General features: G+C 38.6%; 1 protein-coding gene across 5 annotated transcripts in view; it reads right to left on the bottom strand.

The window, feature by feature from the left end:
• SLC44A3 (solute carrier family 44 member 3) overlaps positions 1-20996 on the bottom strand; it is a 98549-nt gene that overhangs the window by 10254 nt on the left and 67299 nt on the right. For all 5 annotated transcript variants that reach the window (XR_010651640.2, XM_065841668.2, XM_065841671.2 and 2 more), the window contains 4 exons: positions 20509-20695; positions 12462-12627; positions 6373-6529; positions 3800-3883 (listed from right to left, as the gene is read on the bottom strand). Coding sequence is in view for 4 of the 5 variants with exons in the window: in XM_065841668.2 (XP_065697740.2) it covers positions 3800-3883; positions 6373-6529; positions 12462-12627; positions 20509-20695 (594 nt within the window). In the remaining variant the exon portion in view is untranslated. The remainder of the gene's footprint in view (positions 1-3799; positions 3884-6372; positions 6530-12461; positions 12628-20508; positions 20696-20996) is intronic.

Genomic DNA, 20996 nt, shown 5'->3' on the forward strand with positions numbered 1-20996 from the left:
ACCCTACAGAGAAAGTAAAGACCTAAGGAATTTTATATCCTGTTTATTGCATACCTAAAGGCTCTAGAGGCAAAATAACATATTTAAAATACAAGTTAACTGAAGAGGAACATTTTAGCCAACCGCATTTTCAAGAGAATCAAAAATTTAGCTTAACATCTAGAAGTAATTTTGCCAATAACATTAAACTGCAATATTGTTTTTGGGAGGAAAAAGAAGTATTCGATGGGATGAGGCACAATGTATTTGGCAGTGTGCAGAAGAACTGTACTTACATTAGCATGAATGAATTTTGGTTTTATCTAGGTCACTTCTCCAGAAGGCATTTAACCACAGCCTCCTGATAGGCTTCCATCCAAAGTTTAAGAGACAATCAACTGCCATGGATATATGACCACAAGACAGACTTGCTTCTGTTTTTTCACAGTAGACAGTTGCTGGCTTTCAGGATCAGTGAATGGTCTCGAGACCAGCAACTGCAGGCTCACAGCCCACCGACCTCAGCAATGGCCACCACAGGGCCCCGAATGCCACACTGCAAGGAACCGTGCTGATCAAAACAGGGAAACCACACACTGCTCAGCTGCTCCTTCAGAAATCTACGTGCTGCACTTTGCAGTGGCTGCTTGCCAACTGGCTGCAGATGAACCCAAAGCAGGAAGACAAAAACAAAACTATCCTGGAATAGATATATTGTTAAAAAAAAAACCAGTCACTGCAACAAGGTTGTAAAGAAAAAAAAAAGGCGAGCGCTTTGATGTATCAAAAGTTAAGACTACCACTACAATTTAAGAAAGCAGGAGACAGACAGGCCTTGTAGCTCCCAAACCACATTAAAAAAACAGTATACTCTTTTTACGGAAGAGAAATTTCAGTCTCCCAGATTTTACTTGAGATGATTGGATATGTTTATCTGGAACATACTGAAACCATCAGAGCCAGAAGATGAAAAATCTGTGGTAAATCAGACAAGTGTTGGCAAACAGAACTGTCAAGTAAGGATAATGACTTCATATTCACAAAACACTTTTCATCCAGATAGAACCCAGAGTGCTTTACAATTGTTACTAATGGATTATACACACACATGAATCACTTTGCCCATGACTGAAATGGAACAGCTTAAGGAGTGAACTGTTTAACAGCACATAGCAACACTACACCACAGTTTAGCACAGGATCCAGTTGCAAATTCAAGAGAAATTTAGGAAGGCAGAATGTAATTATCCACATTGCAATCTGCACAGGATGCTGGGTTTACATTACCCCTCCTCCAACAACCGCCACTGGAAATATGGCAACCATCAGCATCTAGCACAGCACTCTGCCATGATGGGAAGATGACAGGGTACCTTTGTTGGCCACCTTTCAGTTAAGGTCCAGATCTGAACAAAACTTAGCCGAGCCTGCAGAGAACAAGTCACTTCAGGGATGCATGCAACTATCAAATTCAATGTTAAATCCCACCTGAAAGACGGGATCTCAGCTCAAAAAGTACTCTTTATAATAGAACATTTGGTCTATACTGCACGGGACGAAAGAAGCTCGCACTCTATCCACCAGCGTTACTTCCTCCACCACCTGCTTCTCATCTGCAGGTTTCCCAGAGGGAAAACAAGAGGCTGTGTTTAATCTCAATTAAACTTCTGAATGAAGGAGCAGAAATAACCTAAGTCATTTAAACAATATAATAACAGGTTGAAGAAAATAATGCAGAAGTTTTTGGGTTTTTTTAGAGTTTCAAGTAATTATATGCTTATTAATATAGTGGAAGTAATACTAGAATAAAAGGCAAAAATATAGTAAGGAATGTTAACACACACCATGAGCTTTGGACCAACTGTTATAACAGCTGTTCCACATTTCAGTAATTTCAACTCACACAAAAATGAAAACCTGAACTAAAAAATACTTTAAAAATGTTAGAAACATAGGTACAACCAATTTTTAACCCCTCCCAAGTCCTACTCTCAAATCCATGTTCAACACCCATGTGAAATGTTAAGGCTGTACCCAGCAGCTTTCACGGATCTCAGTAAAAGCCCCTAAGAGTTCAGTACCTCTCTTAATCAAACCATATGATGTTTAAAACAGCAGACTTCTCTCTCTTTCAGCCCTGTTTTTTGGTGGTTGTTGTGGGATTTTTTGTTGTTTTTCAAATTTGAAAACAGATTTTGCAAAACTGAAGATAAAGGTTTTCAATCTGAGTCAAAATACATATTTTTTAAGAAATGGGCTGGAATATATTCTTTATAGGGAAAAAAAAATAGACACATGAATTACTCTACAAAATGCAATGACCTGAGACCAATGTTGCCCCTTTATACAGATAAAATTTCAACTAAAATCTTACAGCATGTTCTTGCTTTTCTTCTCTAATCCTTGCCCAAATTGCCCTGGATTTGGAGCACGTGGAACACCCTCATCTTTGCCAAAAAGATATTCAAACAAACAATTCTCTAAGAGCAAACACAGTATTACGATCATTAGGTTGAAAACCACAACTCGTATAAAAACAGAAATCTGCCTACAATAGATTAGGAAACAGGAAATCTTTTAAGGGAACAAGAGCTACAATACAGCCTTCTGAAACAAAAGGAAGAACATCACGGTAATTAATTCTTCTTTTAACAAACACATAGCATACAACAGTTGGAGAAAGTAAACACTAGGATGCTGGATATCTCTTTGAAAGGCAGGAAGCCAAGGGGAAAGGGCCCTACAAATAGAAAGCCTGGAGTCAAAACGAACTGAGATTCCTCACCAAGGCTGTGACCATAAGATCTGCTTAAAAAAACTAAGTCTGGAAAACTCATTGTCTAGAACAAGATTTCACTGCACAAATATTTAATCTAGGCTGAACTAAGTGAAAAACTTTTTCTTTGTAGTTGTCCAAGATTAAGCTTAATTTATGCACCTAATTTAGAGGAGAAGTCAGCCCCTTTATCGGAATTGTCTTGTTTACTTCACTACTGCCCACAGCAATGAGAACAAAGAATGCAACAGTCAGAGACTTAGGAATCAGCATGAACATCTGATTCCATTTCACATTAAGAATATCGCAATCACCAGTGATAACAAAAGGGGACTGACAAAGAGAAAAATTAACTATTTACAATGATGTATACAGAGCTGGAAAACATTTGGAGAAAAGGATCAGGAAGGAAAACCTAGGAGTCAAGTATCTGAAAAACTGCTGTATGTCAGAAATCATACATTTCCAATAAAAATAAATTTGAAACAAAACTTCCAACAGAATAAGGATGTCTTTCAAAGAAAGATAATATTTTATCAGCCGGCTTTTTTATCATGGATCATATTCCCAGATATATTGATAATGGAAGTCAGCCAGGAGTTCAACTTTCTTTACTCAGGACTTTCAGGTGGAAAATACTGTATCCAATTTAATGACAAGCTCCAGGTGGGTTTCTTACTTCTTCATTGCTTCTTTCCACCTGGGCCCTCTACATTTCAGTAGTCTGTCTGGCACAACTCAAGAAGATGTTGTGTCTTCTTACATTCAGGAATCATGAGTGGCCCCCTAAAAAGGCCATCTCAAGCTCCTAATATGTTTTCTAAAATCTCACACCTTGCATGTTTGTCAATTCTCTGTTTCTTTGCAATAATTCCCACCTACACTTGAAGGCTTTTTTGTTTGTTCAGTTTAGTTGGCCAGCAGGTAACTTGGATGTGCATGCACTGGTGTTACTTTAATCGTACTAAGCAGAGCTAGCATGCACACATGGTTCCTAGCCTACGTATGCAGATGGTTCAGTGACAGACAGATGACAGAGCGTACCTGGTTAAGGTATCTTAAGCAACTTTCTTGGCTCCAAAACCAGCAGAAACAGCACTTGAACAGGCACTTTGCACATGCACTCTCCTGCAATAAAATGAAATGTCTGGTGACTGGACACAGAATTAGACTCAAACAAAACTGCCATTTTAGAAGAAACTTGCTTTACAGGTGACTGACTCTTCCAATAAAGCATTCACTTAGGCAGCACATATTTCCTTTTGGATTACACGAACTGTTTTTAATTCAGACCCTTCCCTTCAGTATTAATGACTGATGAGCTATTTTTTTTGTCTTCCTGTGGATGGAAGACTCTTCTCTGGGAAAAGAAAATAAGTGCTGCAAGCAGCTTTGTGAGCTAACAGCTGCTTGGAGAACAAAACAGACAGGCAAGTCAGTAACCCTTACAGCACTTAGCAGTAGTCAGGGAGTACACCAACAGACTTCGAAACCTTCACGTTTTAAAATGACTGGTATCTTAATGAATAAAAATAAAAGAATGGGCAGAAGGACTTATATCGATGCACGTGTATTTACTTAGAACATACATTCATTTTCCAGGGCAAGAGGAAAAAGCATGCATTAGAACAGATCCTTCATAGACCATTGATTTATATTAATTTCATATCATAAACAGAGCAGAAAACTCAATTTTTGTTCCACCCTTCCTACTCCCATCACATCACAAGCTCAGAACTGTTCGTCATATAAAGATGTTACCAAGCAAGTGAGGAAAAAGACATCTGGGTAGCCATGGTAGCCTTCTAAATTTAACTGATTGTTTTTCTCAGCAAAAGGAAATTCAGTTCAGTGATACTTCAGCCTTTTTTAACCTTCTTTTTCCAGAGGTCAGACTGATTTTGTTTTGTTTTGGAAAGCAGAGGTGTCCCAGTCAGTATAGGAAAACCTCAGGTCCCCACAACTGCCATTGTTCATGCAGAAACCATGAATCTCCCAACTTTTTTCCAAAGAAGTTCTTGAAATTACTCCAGTAATAATTACTTTAACATGGTGACTGTACATGCAAACTCCTGACAGCAGAGAAATACTTTAATCTTGCCCTGCATTGCTGGAGAGATGATTTTAGTAAAACTGTATTAATCTCAGTAAGTACTATTTACTAAAACCTAGAGCAAGGGATTTCAACTGCAATCTCCTCTCTGATTCTGCTTGAAGACTGCTGCATAGAAATCATCTGCAAATCATCTGCAAGCTTGCACACTCCTGGCTTTTCCTCATTTTCACAGAAAACAGCAGCTTTTTTTAAAAGAGTGGCAAAGTCTGGGTGAGCTCTACAAGAATGCAGCATCACTTCCCCATCCTTTAGTATCACTACTCCAGCTCCGGATGGAAAGATCTTTGAAGGAAATGGGCCATAGCCTGTCCTTTCTCTCATGGGAAGGAGCAGGATTACTTTGTGGGGGGGGATCCTTCTGTGGACTGGGGACACAAGCGGGCCTTTAAACAGCACTTTATAGGCTCTTTAGGAGCAGTTACAGCTATGGGTCATGTCACATCCTCAGCTGGATGCTTGGCAACTGGACCAAAAGGCGCTTGTAGCGCCCTGCTATAGATGGAAATAATCTTTCTTTGCTACTTAAATCTTCTACAGCTATTCAGATTACAAAACTGTATACCAAACAAATCCACTTATTTATTCTGCTTCCTCTACAGGCAGAAACTATCTTCTTTCTAGCACAACTCTTCCCACCTATCATCTTTAAATAACATTCTCAGTTGAGCCAGCTCACCAGCTTCTATAACCAAGGCTTTCATATGAAAGTCACGTAAACCCAGACACACATTTTTCAAGTGTCTTATTACAAGGGACTTTTATTTAAGCGTTCACACACTATACTCCGCACACATGCTTCATAGGTACCAGTGGTGGTCAATGTAAATACTCTGTCATAACTACCCATAACATGTTTCAAGGCCAAGGTAAACTCTAGAGGAAAAGACCTACATTTAAAAACTTTGCCTAAATCCTTCTCTGAAGTCAGAGCTTCGTAGTCATGACACTCCTCTCTCCTTGCCGAAGATCCACAACTAACTGCAATGGTATGTTTCTAGCAGAAGAGATGTAGAGACGCGTGAAAGATAGAAGGCAAGCAACAATCAAAACACCCCAGCTATATTTTTTATAGATCTTAAAAGATGTGGTTTGGATCCTACACAAATCTCTGGAATAGTTCTTATTTCATACATTCTTTCTATAAACTCATGTTACGAGGCAGATGAAATCTTTTCTAAGAGATATTTTATATGCCATAATTATGTTCTTTCTTACCTTTCCTTTTTAAAAATGTATTATGCAAAGATTTTAAAGGGAGCATTCTGCCAAATTTTCCCTTTATCCTTCAAAAAAAACCTTTATATATAAACCCTAAATGAAAGTGTGTTTTGATGTTGTTTTCTGCTCTTAAAAATATCTGGGAGGAAAAAAAAAGGAAACAGATGGAAAAAGCCTTCTTCCTGAAAAAAAATAGGATAAAATATAAAATCCACATTGTATCATCCATCTGTAAGCAAGAATATTTTTTCATTTTTACAGTGTTCCAGAAGTATATACATACCTTTTGTTCTAGGATATTATAAAGGTACAAGAGAACAATCCTTGGTATTCTCAGTATTGTGATTAAAAGTGAGCCTTTTACAGCAGTTCCTAGATGATGGCAAAAAAGAACTGATATGGAAGACAGGACCGGGTGAGGTGGTGGGATATTTTTATCTCTAGAAAGAAAAACAAACCATTTATAAATGTTTCAGGAACTTATTTAAGAAGATATACATCGTGCCTTTTCAGTATTTGGAAATTTAAATAATTAAGCTGCATCTCCTTTCCCACTTGAACAACCCCAGTTTTTCTACCAACTTCATCTGAATGTTCACCCTAGTCCAAAGGAAAGCTGCCAAGTTTATAACTTTTATTGGATTAGTTTAATTCTTAAGCAATGACTGTTTTGATATATTCAGTAATGGAAAAATATCTAGAAAAAAACTACAATGGAAAACACCAGAAGTGAACAACAGCTAAAAACATTTCCTTGAACACCTCTCTCCAGTTTCTGTCACTTCTCTTTTTCTCCACAGTCTTTTATTTGACTGTTGTTTCTGTAAGATTTTAGTCTGGTAATTTCTATTTTAATCTGGTATTTCTATTTTAGTGATAAAACTAAAACTATAAAAAAAATCACAAGCTCTCACATGTAAAACTGAGGTCCATCTACTTCCATTGTTGCAATTTGGTTGAATTTTGTTTTACATTTTTTTTTCAGATAATTAATGCTTTTTTCCCCCACTGAATTAGATTTACTTTAAAATGGAATACACAAAAGAAGAATATCATACTATATGTTAAGCGTTATAATTTGGCCTAAAAAGTTTGTAATTCTACTGCACTCTAATCTGTATTGTTTTGGAGAAATAGTGCTTCCCAAAATTAAAAAGCAAAGACAAAAAATTGGCCTAAATACAAGTTTTATTTTCTTGGTTCCCTTATAAAGGTCAGTTTAATGTCAATCATTTACAGAGAGTAGTATGACACAGCTCTCAAGAATTTATATGAAAACCAGAAAATGAACTTGAAGCCACTCCACACCCTTCTTCAAATGCTGAAAAAAGCCAAAATCCACAAGATACACACTATAAATACCTTAAGAAATATTGCAGAATATTTAAAAAAAATAAACCCAACAAACTGATCAATAGTCATAAATAGCCCTTCTATAAAGGAACTCTTAAGCAACTGGCCCAACCCTGAAAAATTTACTTCAGCAACAGAACCAGAAGCAGTTTGACTAAGCAGTTAAATAAAGATCAGACCTCATATCACAAATAAGATGTCCCATTTTCATAAGTGATTCCTTCAAAATCTCTGTTATCTTGAAAAATTAATACTTTGCACAAGAAACTAAAAAATAAAAAGGCAGTGATAAGACAATGACTGGTTGGGGTTATAAAGCTCTATAAACATATTTTCATTAAATCCTCATTTTAGGAAGGATTTAAATCATACACACTACATCAAGATAGGCATCACAGTTCTGCAAGAATCCTGAAGGTATCATTGCAGTTCATTCAAAACACTAAATGCTTTGCAGCTGAGAAGTTGTATTTAAATATGTGAATATACCACATTATTTTAAATAGGAAATTCCAGCAAAGCCATTGCTGCATTTATTATTTTTGGTCTTACAACTAGGGGATCAGCTTGGGGGATAGTAGAATTTAATACTGAATAAGGCAGGTTTTTTTTTTAAGTCATCGGGTTTCTGTGTTAGAAACATATATATCGCAATATACATGCGTTATTCTATCCATACAGTACCATTGTTTCTTTTTCCCCTCATACACTACCTTACATATGACAGTCTCAGCTAGATCTTGGAATATAAAAGATTAAGTTTCTGCAAGTTATATGTTTACCAAGGGTGAGAAATGCAGAAAGGACAAAGTTCAGTCTTGTGTTAATAATTGACTTGCTACTGAAGAGAGAACTGAAGAAGGGTTTTGATATTTTTAACACGTTGGTTAATGAGCAGGAATGTCAAAATCTAGAGTCTAGTTTAGATAAATTTCTACACATTTGGATGCTTTTCCACACCTTCATTTCCTAGCAAAGGAACTCTCACATGAACAGGGTCTGACAAGGTTTCTTGCCTTGCTTCCAAACAGATTAGAAAAAAGAACAAAGATCTTCCTTGTAATTCTGGCTCAGAGTAGAAAATATCGAAAAACAGTTAGGTAAACACAAGAGGTGATGCTCGTGACTCTAAGGAAGATCCAGATTGGCTCCACCATCCACCTACATCCACTTACCCTTAAGGATGAAGCTTCACCAAGCTCTATATATTCTATGGCTGCAATCCTGAAATGACTTCTGCACAAGCATACAGTCAGCCACATGTATAAGGTTTTGTAGGCAGTTCACACTGTGCACCGAACTCTGTGCATGCAGACTCCACCGCATGCACACAAGGTATCGGGGAAAAACAGGAATCTGCCTGATAGAACTGGTTACAAGACTGAGTAGGGCCACAGCTTGCTTTTCCTCTTTGGTATTCCTATTTTATGCTACCATGGGACTGTTTGATTTACACAGAACACTTCTGCTCCAAAATCCTGTGAAACTGGACTCAATACCACATCATCTTTTAATAGTTTTCTTTCTTCAGTGCTGCCAACTGTATTTTCTTGTGAGCCTGTGACACTTAATATCTTTCTTAACAGTGCCTAGAATCTAATGATCACACATGCATCTCGGCTTTCATTTAAAAATCACTTTTTTGTGTGAAGAAAAACTGAAATCTTGACACACCCAAAAGACATACACATTTGAAAGAAAAAAAAAAAGAAAAATAGGATTTCTTTAAAAGTCTGTTCTTCCATTTGGAACTGTGATCTGTTTCAAAGACTGTCTAAAAAGACACTTCTTGTAAAATACTTTTGAAGGGCTAAGGAATGTATCATGTATTCCTCAGGGAAATACGAACCCCAGTTTTTAAGCAAATACAATAAATTACAAGATTTGTAATAGAAGAGACATTATCAGACTAACAGAGAATCCATAGAGTGTACTTCCAACTGCCCTTTTACCTGCTCTCAAAACCTCCAGGGACGGGTCTAACTACATACATGCTCCTGGCTATTTTACGTGGGTTAGGTCAAGTACGTAAGTAGGGCTAAGGATGCTCATAATATTGCAGATGTATTTGATAAGGGAGGAGCAATCCTTTAAAAATCTGGTCCTAGTTCATCTCTCAATGACTTTAGTGCAAATTTATAAACCTGGATTTTTGACTTACTGGGAGATGTATGTATTTCACCTCTCACTGAACCTATCAGAATTTGTGGTGCTGAACACCTTAGAGTTGAGTGGAAAACCCCAATCCTGCAAATGCTTATATACTTCCTTAATTTCAACCCTGTGCAGTGACATACGTGCTGTTATCGAACAAGCTCAAACATGGACAGGACAGTGATGCCTGTGACCTGGGTCAAGTTACTATACCACCTTCCTTTAATTCCAGAGAGGGGAAAAGCCTCACTTCGCTGAAAAGGTCAATATACACATAACGCCTAAGCACACCAAGATGAAAATAAACTCTAATGTAAAACAGCAATAGTAACAAAGAAGCCTTTTTGAACGACTGAGCCCTTTTCACAAGTCATAAAAAGTAACCATTAAGCAAAAAAGTTCTACTTATTAAATTAATAAAATCTTCCACGTATTCATGTTTCAGTTGAAATAAAAGGAGGCAAAATCCATTTTCAGTGGTGGTACTACAGGTTAAATATATGCTACCTGTAAAGCTAATCCAGCTAAACTGAGCCCCTGCCCTCCCCATTTGAAACTGCAGTTTGGTTGTTGGCTGCGCAGCACATTTCTGCATGTGCTGTGGAAGGAGATTTCCGCAGGGAAAGGCCGTGCCATTTCCTCAGAGCACTTACAAGCCAAGAAGAAAGCCTCTCTGTGAGGTATCATAAACAAACTCCTGTGACATGCCTTTATGATGCTGCCCCAGGGAATACATTAAAAACACACAGCAGACAAACTCAGAATTGCTGGAACAGCTTGAGATAACCCTTGCCCTCGATGGTGCGACTGCTCTTGCAGCAGCCCCTCCTCTCCCCATCTCCGCAGATCTATGCTGACAGCCTAAATGCCAGGAAGAGGGATCACCACCACAGAAAAATTGCATTTCCTTTTCCAAGCACAACTATCTCAACACAGTACATGTCACCTGGCATGCAAGAGGAGTGCTTAACTGTAGAGGTACAAAATTATTTCAATACAATTGGGTGCAGGAACCTTCTGTGCTCTGCATCTAGTTCCTGCAACAGCAAAAAATAGCTGGAAAGCGGAAGACCCTAACAGAGCAGTAAATGTCATCACAGCAGGTGCTTCCCTGCTCTGTGTGAAGAAGGTATGGACAGTGTTTTTGCCTGAGGGACTTATATTGTGTTTTGTATCAAAATGCACTGTAGCACACAACCCATTAAGTCAGTAAAACTGTTCTTTCCTGTGTTTTCTCAAGCAAGCCTATTTAAATGAACACTTACTGCCTCAGCATTCAGCTTCTAAAGCTGAACCAATAGCTAAACCTTGAGGAACACAATTTTTCTTTGAAGAGCAGCACATCACCCACAGAAGCACAGCCATGGTATTTACTTGCAATCACTGCTTTAATAGGAAAAAAAGGAGAGTACATAAGAAATGGGAGTTCCTCTCTTTACAGATCCTATCATGGCATGTAAAATAGTAGTTTGAGATGGTGTCACTCTACAGATCTCAACCTTTGAAAAATCAGCATTTGAGATTTTGTCTGCTCTTTTACTAACACCAATTCAGCGGCATGGCTGTTGGCCATGTAGAAAACCCTAGCAGAGACAGGCTCCTGATACATGTTAAACACTGCCCTGCCTTGGCTTTTTGGATGGGATGACAAAACATCTCTTAAAACATGTGTGGGCACTGGCTGTTAGCAGGTCTTGCAGCTGTGCAGCTCTGTCTGGAGCAGAGCCGCTGCCGGCTGCAAGCAGGGACTGTGCTGCTGTCTCTGCTGGGCAGGGGGGAGCTGACCATTTGGAAACCTTTCAGCAGGGGGTCTTCCTATCAGCAACTGAGACATCAGGGATAGATTCTAGAGACCATTAACAGAAACCTGCTACCTAGGTTCTGGGGAAGCCCAAAGCTTCCTTCCTGAGCTGCCTGAGCCCCATAGTTGCAGGCAGCTGAGGCCAGTGCTCCAGGGCCCCCAGGACCACTCCTGCCACGCTGCCTGACTCACTCCCAGGTCACCTTCCTCAAGGGCTACTTTTCCAACAAATTGAGATTATCACCATATTCCTCTAATGCAAATGAAGAAATGCCTTAAAATGCCAGAGTTTTTCACAGATCAGAAAAATCTCATAATTGGGCATACAGGAACAGAGCAATGAGGGTGAGAGAGCTTATGAAATACTTCGAAACAAAAAAGTGTTCAGGATAATACTTACTTAACTGTCAAAAAATTCAACAATGTATTGTGAGATTTAGACCTTCTCCCACAATGACAGAATAGCACCACTCCAGTGCATGAAACCAACTTAATTTCATTTTACAATGCTGCAAGTCTAGAAAACAGTATAGACCATGACAAGTAGGGATTTTTCTTAATTTCCTCCACATTTACATTTCAGGGCAATATAAAATTCAAGAAAATTTGTTTACACAGACTAGGTATTTATGCAGTCAGGACAAATGGAACCTCAAAGCAGCGATGAACACTTAGGAAGAGGTCAAACTGCTTAAGAATACATGAAATTACTAAGGAGCTATATATTGCATCTCCATTTGGAGGTAATGCAGCCTCCTGGAAAAGGGTCAAAAGCAGCCTGTGCCTTACGAATGGTAACTTCAGCAGAGTCAGCTGAGCTCTGTGGGCTTGTATCAAGGATCAGTTTGGCCTGGTAACTCCAGCAGTAGGGGTGAGTCACATCAATATCATACACAGTGTAAAATCTTACTCAAGGTCTTGCAACAAGCAACATTATTTTATATTAAATCATATTCCAAGATACTGACATCAATTGCAGTCTATTTGAGACTATTTTGCCTAGAAAGATTGAAAATAAATGCTTGAAAATCCCCCCAACTATATGGGCGCTATTCTGCACTCACCTGTTGAAGTAACAAGTAACCACTGCTCCAGCAATCGTCATTTGCTGACAGGCAAGAATGAATTCACTAGTCCAGATCAGGCCAACGAAATGGTACCATGCCATGTAGGAAATTCCAGACAGAGCTCTGTATTCTACCTGTCCTCCTGGAGTTGTCTGTGCAGTACCTAGAGTTGGGATTACACCACTGGATTATCATAACACACCAGACAAGGGGAAAAAAAAACACATATAAGTGTTTCTGTACCCTTTTTCTTAACTTTTCTTCAATAAAGTTAGAGATAAATAAATTCAAGTTAATTCTACCTATTCTAACAGAGAGCCAAAATTTTGTAATTTAAGTGGAATTTTGAAAAATAAAATCTTAAAAAAAGCAAAAGCTTAGGTTTAAACTGGGATTGAGACACAGCTGCCAATAAGGTCAAGAGGATAGCCACAAATTAGTAAAGACTTCCGAGAAAATACTACTCAAGGTTTGAGTAATCAAATGCTTCAGAAGTAAATGAAATCTTCATGTTCTTCATTCAAATTTGAAATAAATTCATAGTCAGTTATGAAATGCTTTAGGTTTTTTTTTTTTTTTTAATAAGAAGCAAAAGAGAAAGACTGCAAAAAAATATTAAGGATGCACAACTTACCACTGCAACAAAACCAAATTATTTTTATTACTATTTAGAACATGGCAACTAGTTTTCTACTCTCCATACTTTGCAATCTTTGTGTAAAATGCAGGCACATAAAGGCAACCTCTCAGAACAAAAAAAGATAAAAAGCAGACATCTATATGTTAGTACACGCTCCAATGTTATTGCTCTATTCAGAAACATTGAGAAATTCACTTATTCAACCTAAAAAAGCTGTCTCCACTTCTGTTAATAGCAAATAATTTATTCCATATTCAAGAGATGGTTTTTCACAAAAGGTCAGGGTAACTTAGAAAACTTAGCAACCAGACCTTTATTTATGCAATCCTATTTATGCCACTTGACTCAGAAGTCTAGTCAGGGGATAATGGCACCAGGATATTTCTCCTAGTTAAAGGTCTCTAGGCCCATAACCTGCTATTTTTTTTATCTTACCAAGCCTTAAGTCTATTAACCTTAAAGATAAACACGTCCACAGAATAGAATGATTTCTGGTGGTGAGCAGTTTCTAACTCTAATTCCATGAAATAAATAACAAATTGAGACACAGAATTGTCTATTACTGCTAGAAAAGCATTATATCTTAAGCTTTAATACTTTATGTTCTCCCACTGGGCAGCGTACCACCTTCAAGTTCAACACAACCACAGATACAAAGCTATCTATGAAATGGTTCACTTATTTCTGACCTATTTTTCTATAGCCACAGACTTAATACTCAAGAATAGGTACAAATAGAAACAATGAAGATTTGTTTTCAACAAAGCCATCAGGTTTAGACAAGCTTTATAACTTTTCAGAATCACAGTCTGTCTGTAAATTATGAAAATTATTCATCTACTCCATAGTAGCACTGCAAAATTAGATGCTCAGAGAAGAGCTATTGGTTATTCAAAGGCAAGAAGGAAAGAGTCAGTCTATGAATAAATTTATAGCCTATAAACAAAGCATTCATCCCGGAGCTGAGTCAATCTTATTCTCAGCACTCATCATCAAGCCTTGCATCCATCAGCACAGTACAGCTGGCCTCAGGGAGGAGTTTGTAGGTCCTGTGTCAGGCTTGTTCATCCAGGCAGCCTTTGCTGAGGTGCAAACACAGATGCGTGTTCTAGCTATTTTATTTCCTGAAAGGTTATCAATTTTAGCTAAACAAGCAAGCTCTTTCTAGTGCTGCATAGTTGGTCATTCACAGAAATATTGTTGCTTCTGTTATATTCAAGTGTATTTTAAGCAAGATACTTGATGGTGTGAAAAAACTACTACTCATATCTCAGATCTCATCTCACAAACTGTCAGCCATTCCTCCCCATCCCCTGCCTCCCTGGTTTTAAGTTTGGATGTAAAAGATGTTTTTCCTATTTTTTTTTCCTTTTTTTTAAAGCGAATATTTGAAGATAGATTCATTTACCTCGGTACATTAAAATAGGCTATGTGCTACACCATTCCTTCTTGTTCTGATGCAAATGATAGGTCAATGAAATGCAAGGTGGTCTCCTACTTCCCCATTTTTATGCAAAGACGTTATGTCATTTGGTAGCAAAATCAAGCACATTTTCCACCATACAATCCACCTGAGCATTTCTTTTCCAAAGAAAAGCGCATTTAAGGTTTTGCTTCTGTAGTTCTGTCATGAAGACTGACAAGTGTATGCATGATAAAATAATTCCACTTTCTTTTTTTTTTTTTTTACCAGTCTACTGAAATAATCACCTGCAGTAACAACAGTACTGGCTTTGTCTTTCCTGGCCAGCTTTACACATGTGCACGTGCACAGCGCTGTGCTCTGCTGCACATCCACCTGTGAGTTCACCATTGATCGCGTTGCTGTCTAGGTATGGTAAACTGGTTTTGTTACTTCACAGGCACCTGTTTACCAACATAAACATCTGTGTCTGACTGATACCCTGTCTTCTGGATCTGCCATGCATGCATAATTTTGTCAACAGAGTTGCATGCAATGCTGTTTTTCATATGGCAATCTTAGCAGCACAGATAAACTCTACAGTTATTCTAGCTACCCTGTTGAGAAAAGTATATGCCATTTTCCTCATCACCCCACTGCGATCTACCCATTCACACAAGCCAAACTTTCTCAACAAAGCCCTGAAATATGGTTTCATTTGTCAACAGAATTTCTTTCTCCAACTACATAATCATGAATCTTTCTGATGTATTATACTATACACTCTTAGTTGTAACATTAAGAAGTTGGTGAAGAATTCAAGTCGCTACAGCTGAATCACCAAATCTGAAAACATCTGATCAGCACAAATGTTGATCTGCTGCAAACAACTCAAAGAACTATTGTTAACAACGCAAACAGACACAAGTGTTTGTAGCAGAATTCAGAGGAGTTTCTCCATCTGACTCTGCAGCCCAGTGCTGTGCCACTATGGCAGTCAGCACAGCAAGGCAATGACACAAAAGTCTGTGTGCACACGCAGCATCATTAGCTACATTTTGGCACTTCCAGACTTATGTCAGATGCCCTTATTTGGCAACTGCTGCTGCAAAATTTTGCTGATGCCTGGAGCAATAGGCTGTCGTAAGGGATGAAAATTCCTGGAAAGTCTAGTTCAGCAACTTGCTTATCAGAAACAAAGAATCACTGACCAGAAAATGCTAAGAGCCTGTTTATCAGCTCCTATTAACATGAAAATATGATGAGCCCTTCTCATTGCTAAGTAAGGAAAGGCTCTGGCATCATACACTGAATCTTCATGCTTCCTGCAACAGAATTTGTTATTTTTTTAGCTTTTTTTTCCATGTAGTGGTATTTAGAGCTAAGCTATCTGACTGTAATTGGAATGTCAAGGGCCCTGCAGGAAATACATTTTTATCGCTGGGTTTGCTACAGCACAGCCCTATGTGGCAGTTTTATTGCTTACTTGCCTGTAGGATGCACCTTCATTAGACAACCATTTAACACCGTGTTCTCATCCCACATTACATGCTCAGTATTTATGCCATGTGGACTTCACAGTTTCCACATGCTGGGAAGTTGAAAGACATGCTTTGCTGTGCCACAAGCCACTTCAGTTCTGCAGTGAAATGCCACACAAATTAGCAAACAATAAGACTCAATGACCCTAAGACATATCAGCTTTTCCAAAGCACAGCTGAATTCCATTCCTAGCCAGCTAATGGTTCTAACTGGTGCCACTGCTTGTGCTGTCTCAAGTCTCATGGAGTCTGGCATTTCTCCTAGTTTTCTAGGTCTGGAATTCACTCAGTCTTTGCTGCTGTTACAGATTCTGAATTACCAAGGTACTTAAGCAGGTGCCTGTCTTAAAATGCATAAGTAGTCCTACTGATTTTAATATGATTATCCATGTGTTTCGCGTTAGTCATATGCATAAGTACCTTTCCAAGTGTGGGTTATAGTTCCCTATAGCTCCCAAGAAGACAGTCTTTCCTCAGAGTAACACTAACTTTTGGAGAGGATGTAAATACGCTGTCTGTGTGGTCGCATAACGATCAGGTGCACCATAGCTGAAGTGAGTATCAAGTGCTCCAGAGTTGTAAGATCTGGAGATGCTATAAATATTATATAACTAGAGAAGATTCAGGGAAAACACTAAGAACAGGTGCACCACAGCAGCAAGCCAATTTCACTTCCCTGTCTCTTTGTATTAGACAAAAGACTAGCGTCTTTGTAAACATTTCATTTTTTTCAGTTTTCTTGGTATATCTGCATTTAAAATACAGTCTGCATAGCCCCAGAAAATGTATTTGTGAGGGAAAAAAAAAAAAGAAAAGTCAAACTGTCAAAACCAAGAAAACCACCACCTGTATTTTACAAACTGAATTCTGGATAGGCAACTATTTGTCAACAGAGAAAATCGGTTACTCAAAGAGAGCATATCTCAGGAGATCTTCAGAGAAGTACTCTCGGCTACTACAAAAAGTCCCCAAAACTGAAACCCAAATGAAACGTCTTCCATTTACAAGGCAATTGTAGAAAACTAGTAGAAAATACAAAGGTGTTCTGCCAATACATTATTATCCATAAAGTACTATATTTATTTATTTTTACGGGATGTGTAGGTATTAGTCATCCTAGAACATTAAAACCACTCGCAACAAGCTACCTTCCTGTGAGCTGCTTTAACAGGCAGCATTTCAGAGGACGCATATTTGGGTCGAAAATTTGAAACGGAATCTAAAGGAATATTCTCAATATCAAATCTATTCCACTGCTCATTTTCCAAGTTCTGAAGTACAAAACAAATCTGAGGTATGGTATGGGACTGGAAATCCAAACAACTATCATACTTTTTGCCAATACCAACCTCCTGCATCACCTCAACAAATCCCCTCAACCTGAAAGCTGGATAAAACATTCCTTCACTACCTCCCCAGATCGTTAAAAGGCTACAATTGCCCCTGTTGTCTCCCAGTTCCTCTCAGGAGGAGTTACTCTGTAACCAGAGCAGCTGTATACAAGCAAGCAGATTCAGAAGTGACTTCCCCACACTCCTCGATCGGCGCCTAGTGGGCACTGCGGCTGCTGCAGGTCATTCACACGCTATTTACATCAACACCTCAACCCCTACACCTTGCTAGCAACTCCCTTTACACGCATTGAGTAAGAACAGCCACCATTTAACATGGACACCTTAACAAAAACAGTCATTACAAACAATAAAATTAATAGAATTTAATTTTAACCAGAAAAATAATCAAATACATAGAGTGGCATTTTTCCATCTGCATTCATGCTTAGGCTGTAACTTAGAATTGATTTGGCTTATTTATCAAATGCACATTCTCTTCTAAATATTAACATGCTTGCTGTTAACAGAAGAATCTTACAAGGACTGACATCTACACTAAAAATATCCAAGCAGAAGATCGCAGTCAAAAAGCATGTTTTACTAAATTCCTCATATAAGCAATATATTGACAGTTAAATGCCTGGAAATGACCTTCTCTTCTTATGCTAAATCTCCAAAAAGTCAATTCTTTCAAAATTGAGAGCATCCTAGAAACTTTAACATTACTGTGCAGCAAGATTATGCTGCCCTCTGTACTGCACTGTTTGTATCATTCGCTGGAAAACATCAGCATTCCTATTACGCTAGGGAGAAGACAAAAAATAAAATACCTTTGAGCCAAGAGATGTGTGCTGCACTAGGAATATAACAGCAGGTCACAAAGTGTTTGAATCCTACTCCCCGAGGAGGCAGGGGAAAAAAAAAACCAAAAAGTAGAATGGAGGTGTCTTGCAGGAAACAGAGAATATAACCAATGAAGCAAAATGGCACAACGTGGAAAATGCATAAAAATCCTCTCCAGGGCCGTTGTCACTGACTTTTATTTCCTGTGAATACATGTGGAATTTGCTTTGGGGTATAATGTGCAAGTCAATACTTTCTTGCAAAGTAAATGTAAAAGCATCCAGGAAATACCTGACTAGTTCCCCATCCTGCACTTACCATCAAGCTGTTTCTGTCATACAACGTAAAATACTTCTACTCTTGATTGTGGTGCTTTTGGATACAACAGACTCAGCTGGCATTTTCAAAACTCAGATTTAACAAGGGCAAGCTTCACATCCTTACATGTGCATTTTAAAAGAACCAGTGAACGGTAATGGGCCAGCCCGGCTTAACATCAAGGATGTAATTATTTCTTCTAATAATTATAGTTAATTATATATTTAGCAAATCTGTGTGTTATCATTCATTTTCTTTACCTGCTACTAGATTACTATGGTTAATGTTTATTTTAAATTGCATCTGATCCAAGCAGGTGCATGAAATGAACAGGTGGCCGGTGGCTCAGGAGATGCTCCTTTCTATGAAGGACTGGTCTGAACCAGTGATCAAGTACCCCACAAGGCCACTTTGAAAACTACTGCTGCCTGCCTGATACGGGCATAAATGGGATGAAGATTTTGCAGACAAGCTAACAACCACACAAAGTGGTGTCTCATATGTAATGCTGCCTCTGTAAATGGAAAATTCAACTCAGAGAAGTATGGAAAAGGAATATCTATGACACCTAAAGCAAAGTGAATCTGCTTCACTAATTAGTCCACCAGGAACAACTCACAAAGAGACTGCAGGTTTGACATTTGGCCTTGCTTGGTCGACCCTTTTGCAGCAGAAGCAGATTATCAGCCAGACAAGTATTTCAAGCAGCCATCTCTGACAGACATGAACTACTGAGGGAAAGCCAGCAGAAACAGAGACACCCTTGCAAACCTGCGTGACTCTCCAAAGAAAGCTGGAGGAAAACGGATCCTAGTCTTGTTTAAGCAACAGGTGAGGGATGTGCAATGCCAGGATGGACTCAGACGGATGGACTCTCATGTTACAAGTGAAGTGAGTCTTGTACAGAGCCAGAATTAACAGGTTGAGATGGAAGCAGATGTGATGGAAGAGGAGTGAGGTACTGGACCCATGGAGATGGGAAATACTGCCAGTTTTGCCAAATGGGCTCAGCTACAGAAAGCTTAAGAGTCTTTTCTGGACTAGCAGGAATCTGTAAGCCTGCAGAGGAGTTACTGCAGTCACTGTCTCAAGGGATGGTGGAAACATGAGATGAAATGCTAACACTTAAGCACTTGAAGAGCTAGGCTATGTTTGATTTTCCACACAGAAACCACTGCCAGAATTCAGAAAACAGAAAACCCATGAATAAACACAGGGATGACAAACTGTCTCTATCCGCATCAATTCTGCATCAGCTGCAGCCCAAAAGACAACAACTGACTCCTAGCAGTGGTCCTAGAAATTTAAAAAGAAAACAAACCAAAAAAACCCCAAACCCCAAATCATAATGCTTCCTATGTACAAAGGCTGATGTCTGCATTAGGAGTTCTCCCCAGAGCTACGCAGAGTTTAGCTTCCCTTCTTTAGGTGACGCCGTATGGAAGAACAACCTCCCCCTCCCTGGGATAGTGCAATGCTGGGCCGAGGAACAGCATCCAAACTACCCTGGTTCAAACAGTGACCGATCTCATAGAAGTATGTCCCTCAGTAATACCAGTTTCATACTCAAAATCTGTTACTGCAGATCTTTCACTGAGATTGACTATTTCTAGGGATCACTTCCCCTACAACTGCAAGAATCTCTGGATTAATCTGAATACTGTTGTACCAGTCTAAATAATGATAGCAGTTGTCACTGAACCACTGCTCAGAAAACAACATTCTGCCTCCATGACAACTGTTTATAGTCAGAGGACATTAACATACTCATTTCATAATAACCCCACTAAAAGCTGTCTCCTCCCCCTGTTACTTTATTTAAATATATCAAACATATGCTGTACCTACCACAATCTAATAAAAAATTAAATAACTGAGAAAGAACAAAACATCTAGGAGCAAAAATCTAGGATGAATCTAGGAAACAGATAACATTCATCCAAAAATATGAAAAGCATATACTTACCTGCAGTTCCTAAGCTAAGTAGCACAGCAACCCAAAATACCCAGAACACAATGAGAATCAGAAAGGTCCAGAGTGGTTGGAACAACAGGAAAGGAATTCTGCCAATGATTTTACCAACAATTCGAAAGAGCTGTACGGTGAACTGAAGCCTCTTTCTTAGTACAAATATAAGGGAAATCAGAATAACCTGTTACAGGAAATAAAAAGACAAATTGTTTGGTGTTTTTTTTCCCTCCTTAAGAAAAGTAGCAGTGTTGTCAAATGTGGGATCAGGGGGTACAGATTTCACCAAGACATGACAGCAGGGCAATTTACACAAACTTACTGTGCACTGGAAAAGCTTTCTGAGACATCAAAGGTCTCATGAAATACAAATTGTCTCTGCGCTCATATTGAGCAATGACTTCAACATTGCAACATCAAGTGAAAAAATAACTTTAAAAGTTGCAAGCCACAGTCAGGTTTTCTGTTGGAAAACAAGTTCAGTG

This window comes from Patagioenas fasciata, chromosome 6, assembly GCF_037038585.1.
Source record: "Patagioenas fasciata isolate bPatFas1 chromosome 6, bPatFas1.hap1, whole genome shotgun sequence".
NCBI classification, from domain to species: Eukaryota; Metazoa; Chordata; class Aves; order Columbiformes; family Columbidae; genus Patagioenas; species Patagioenas fasciata.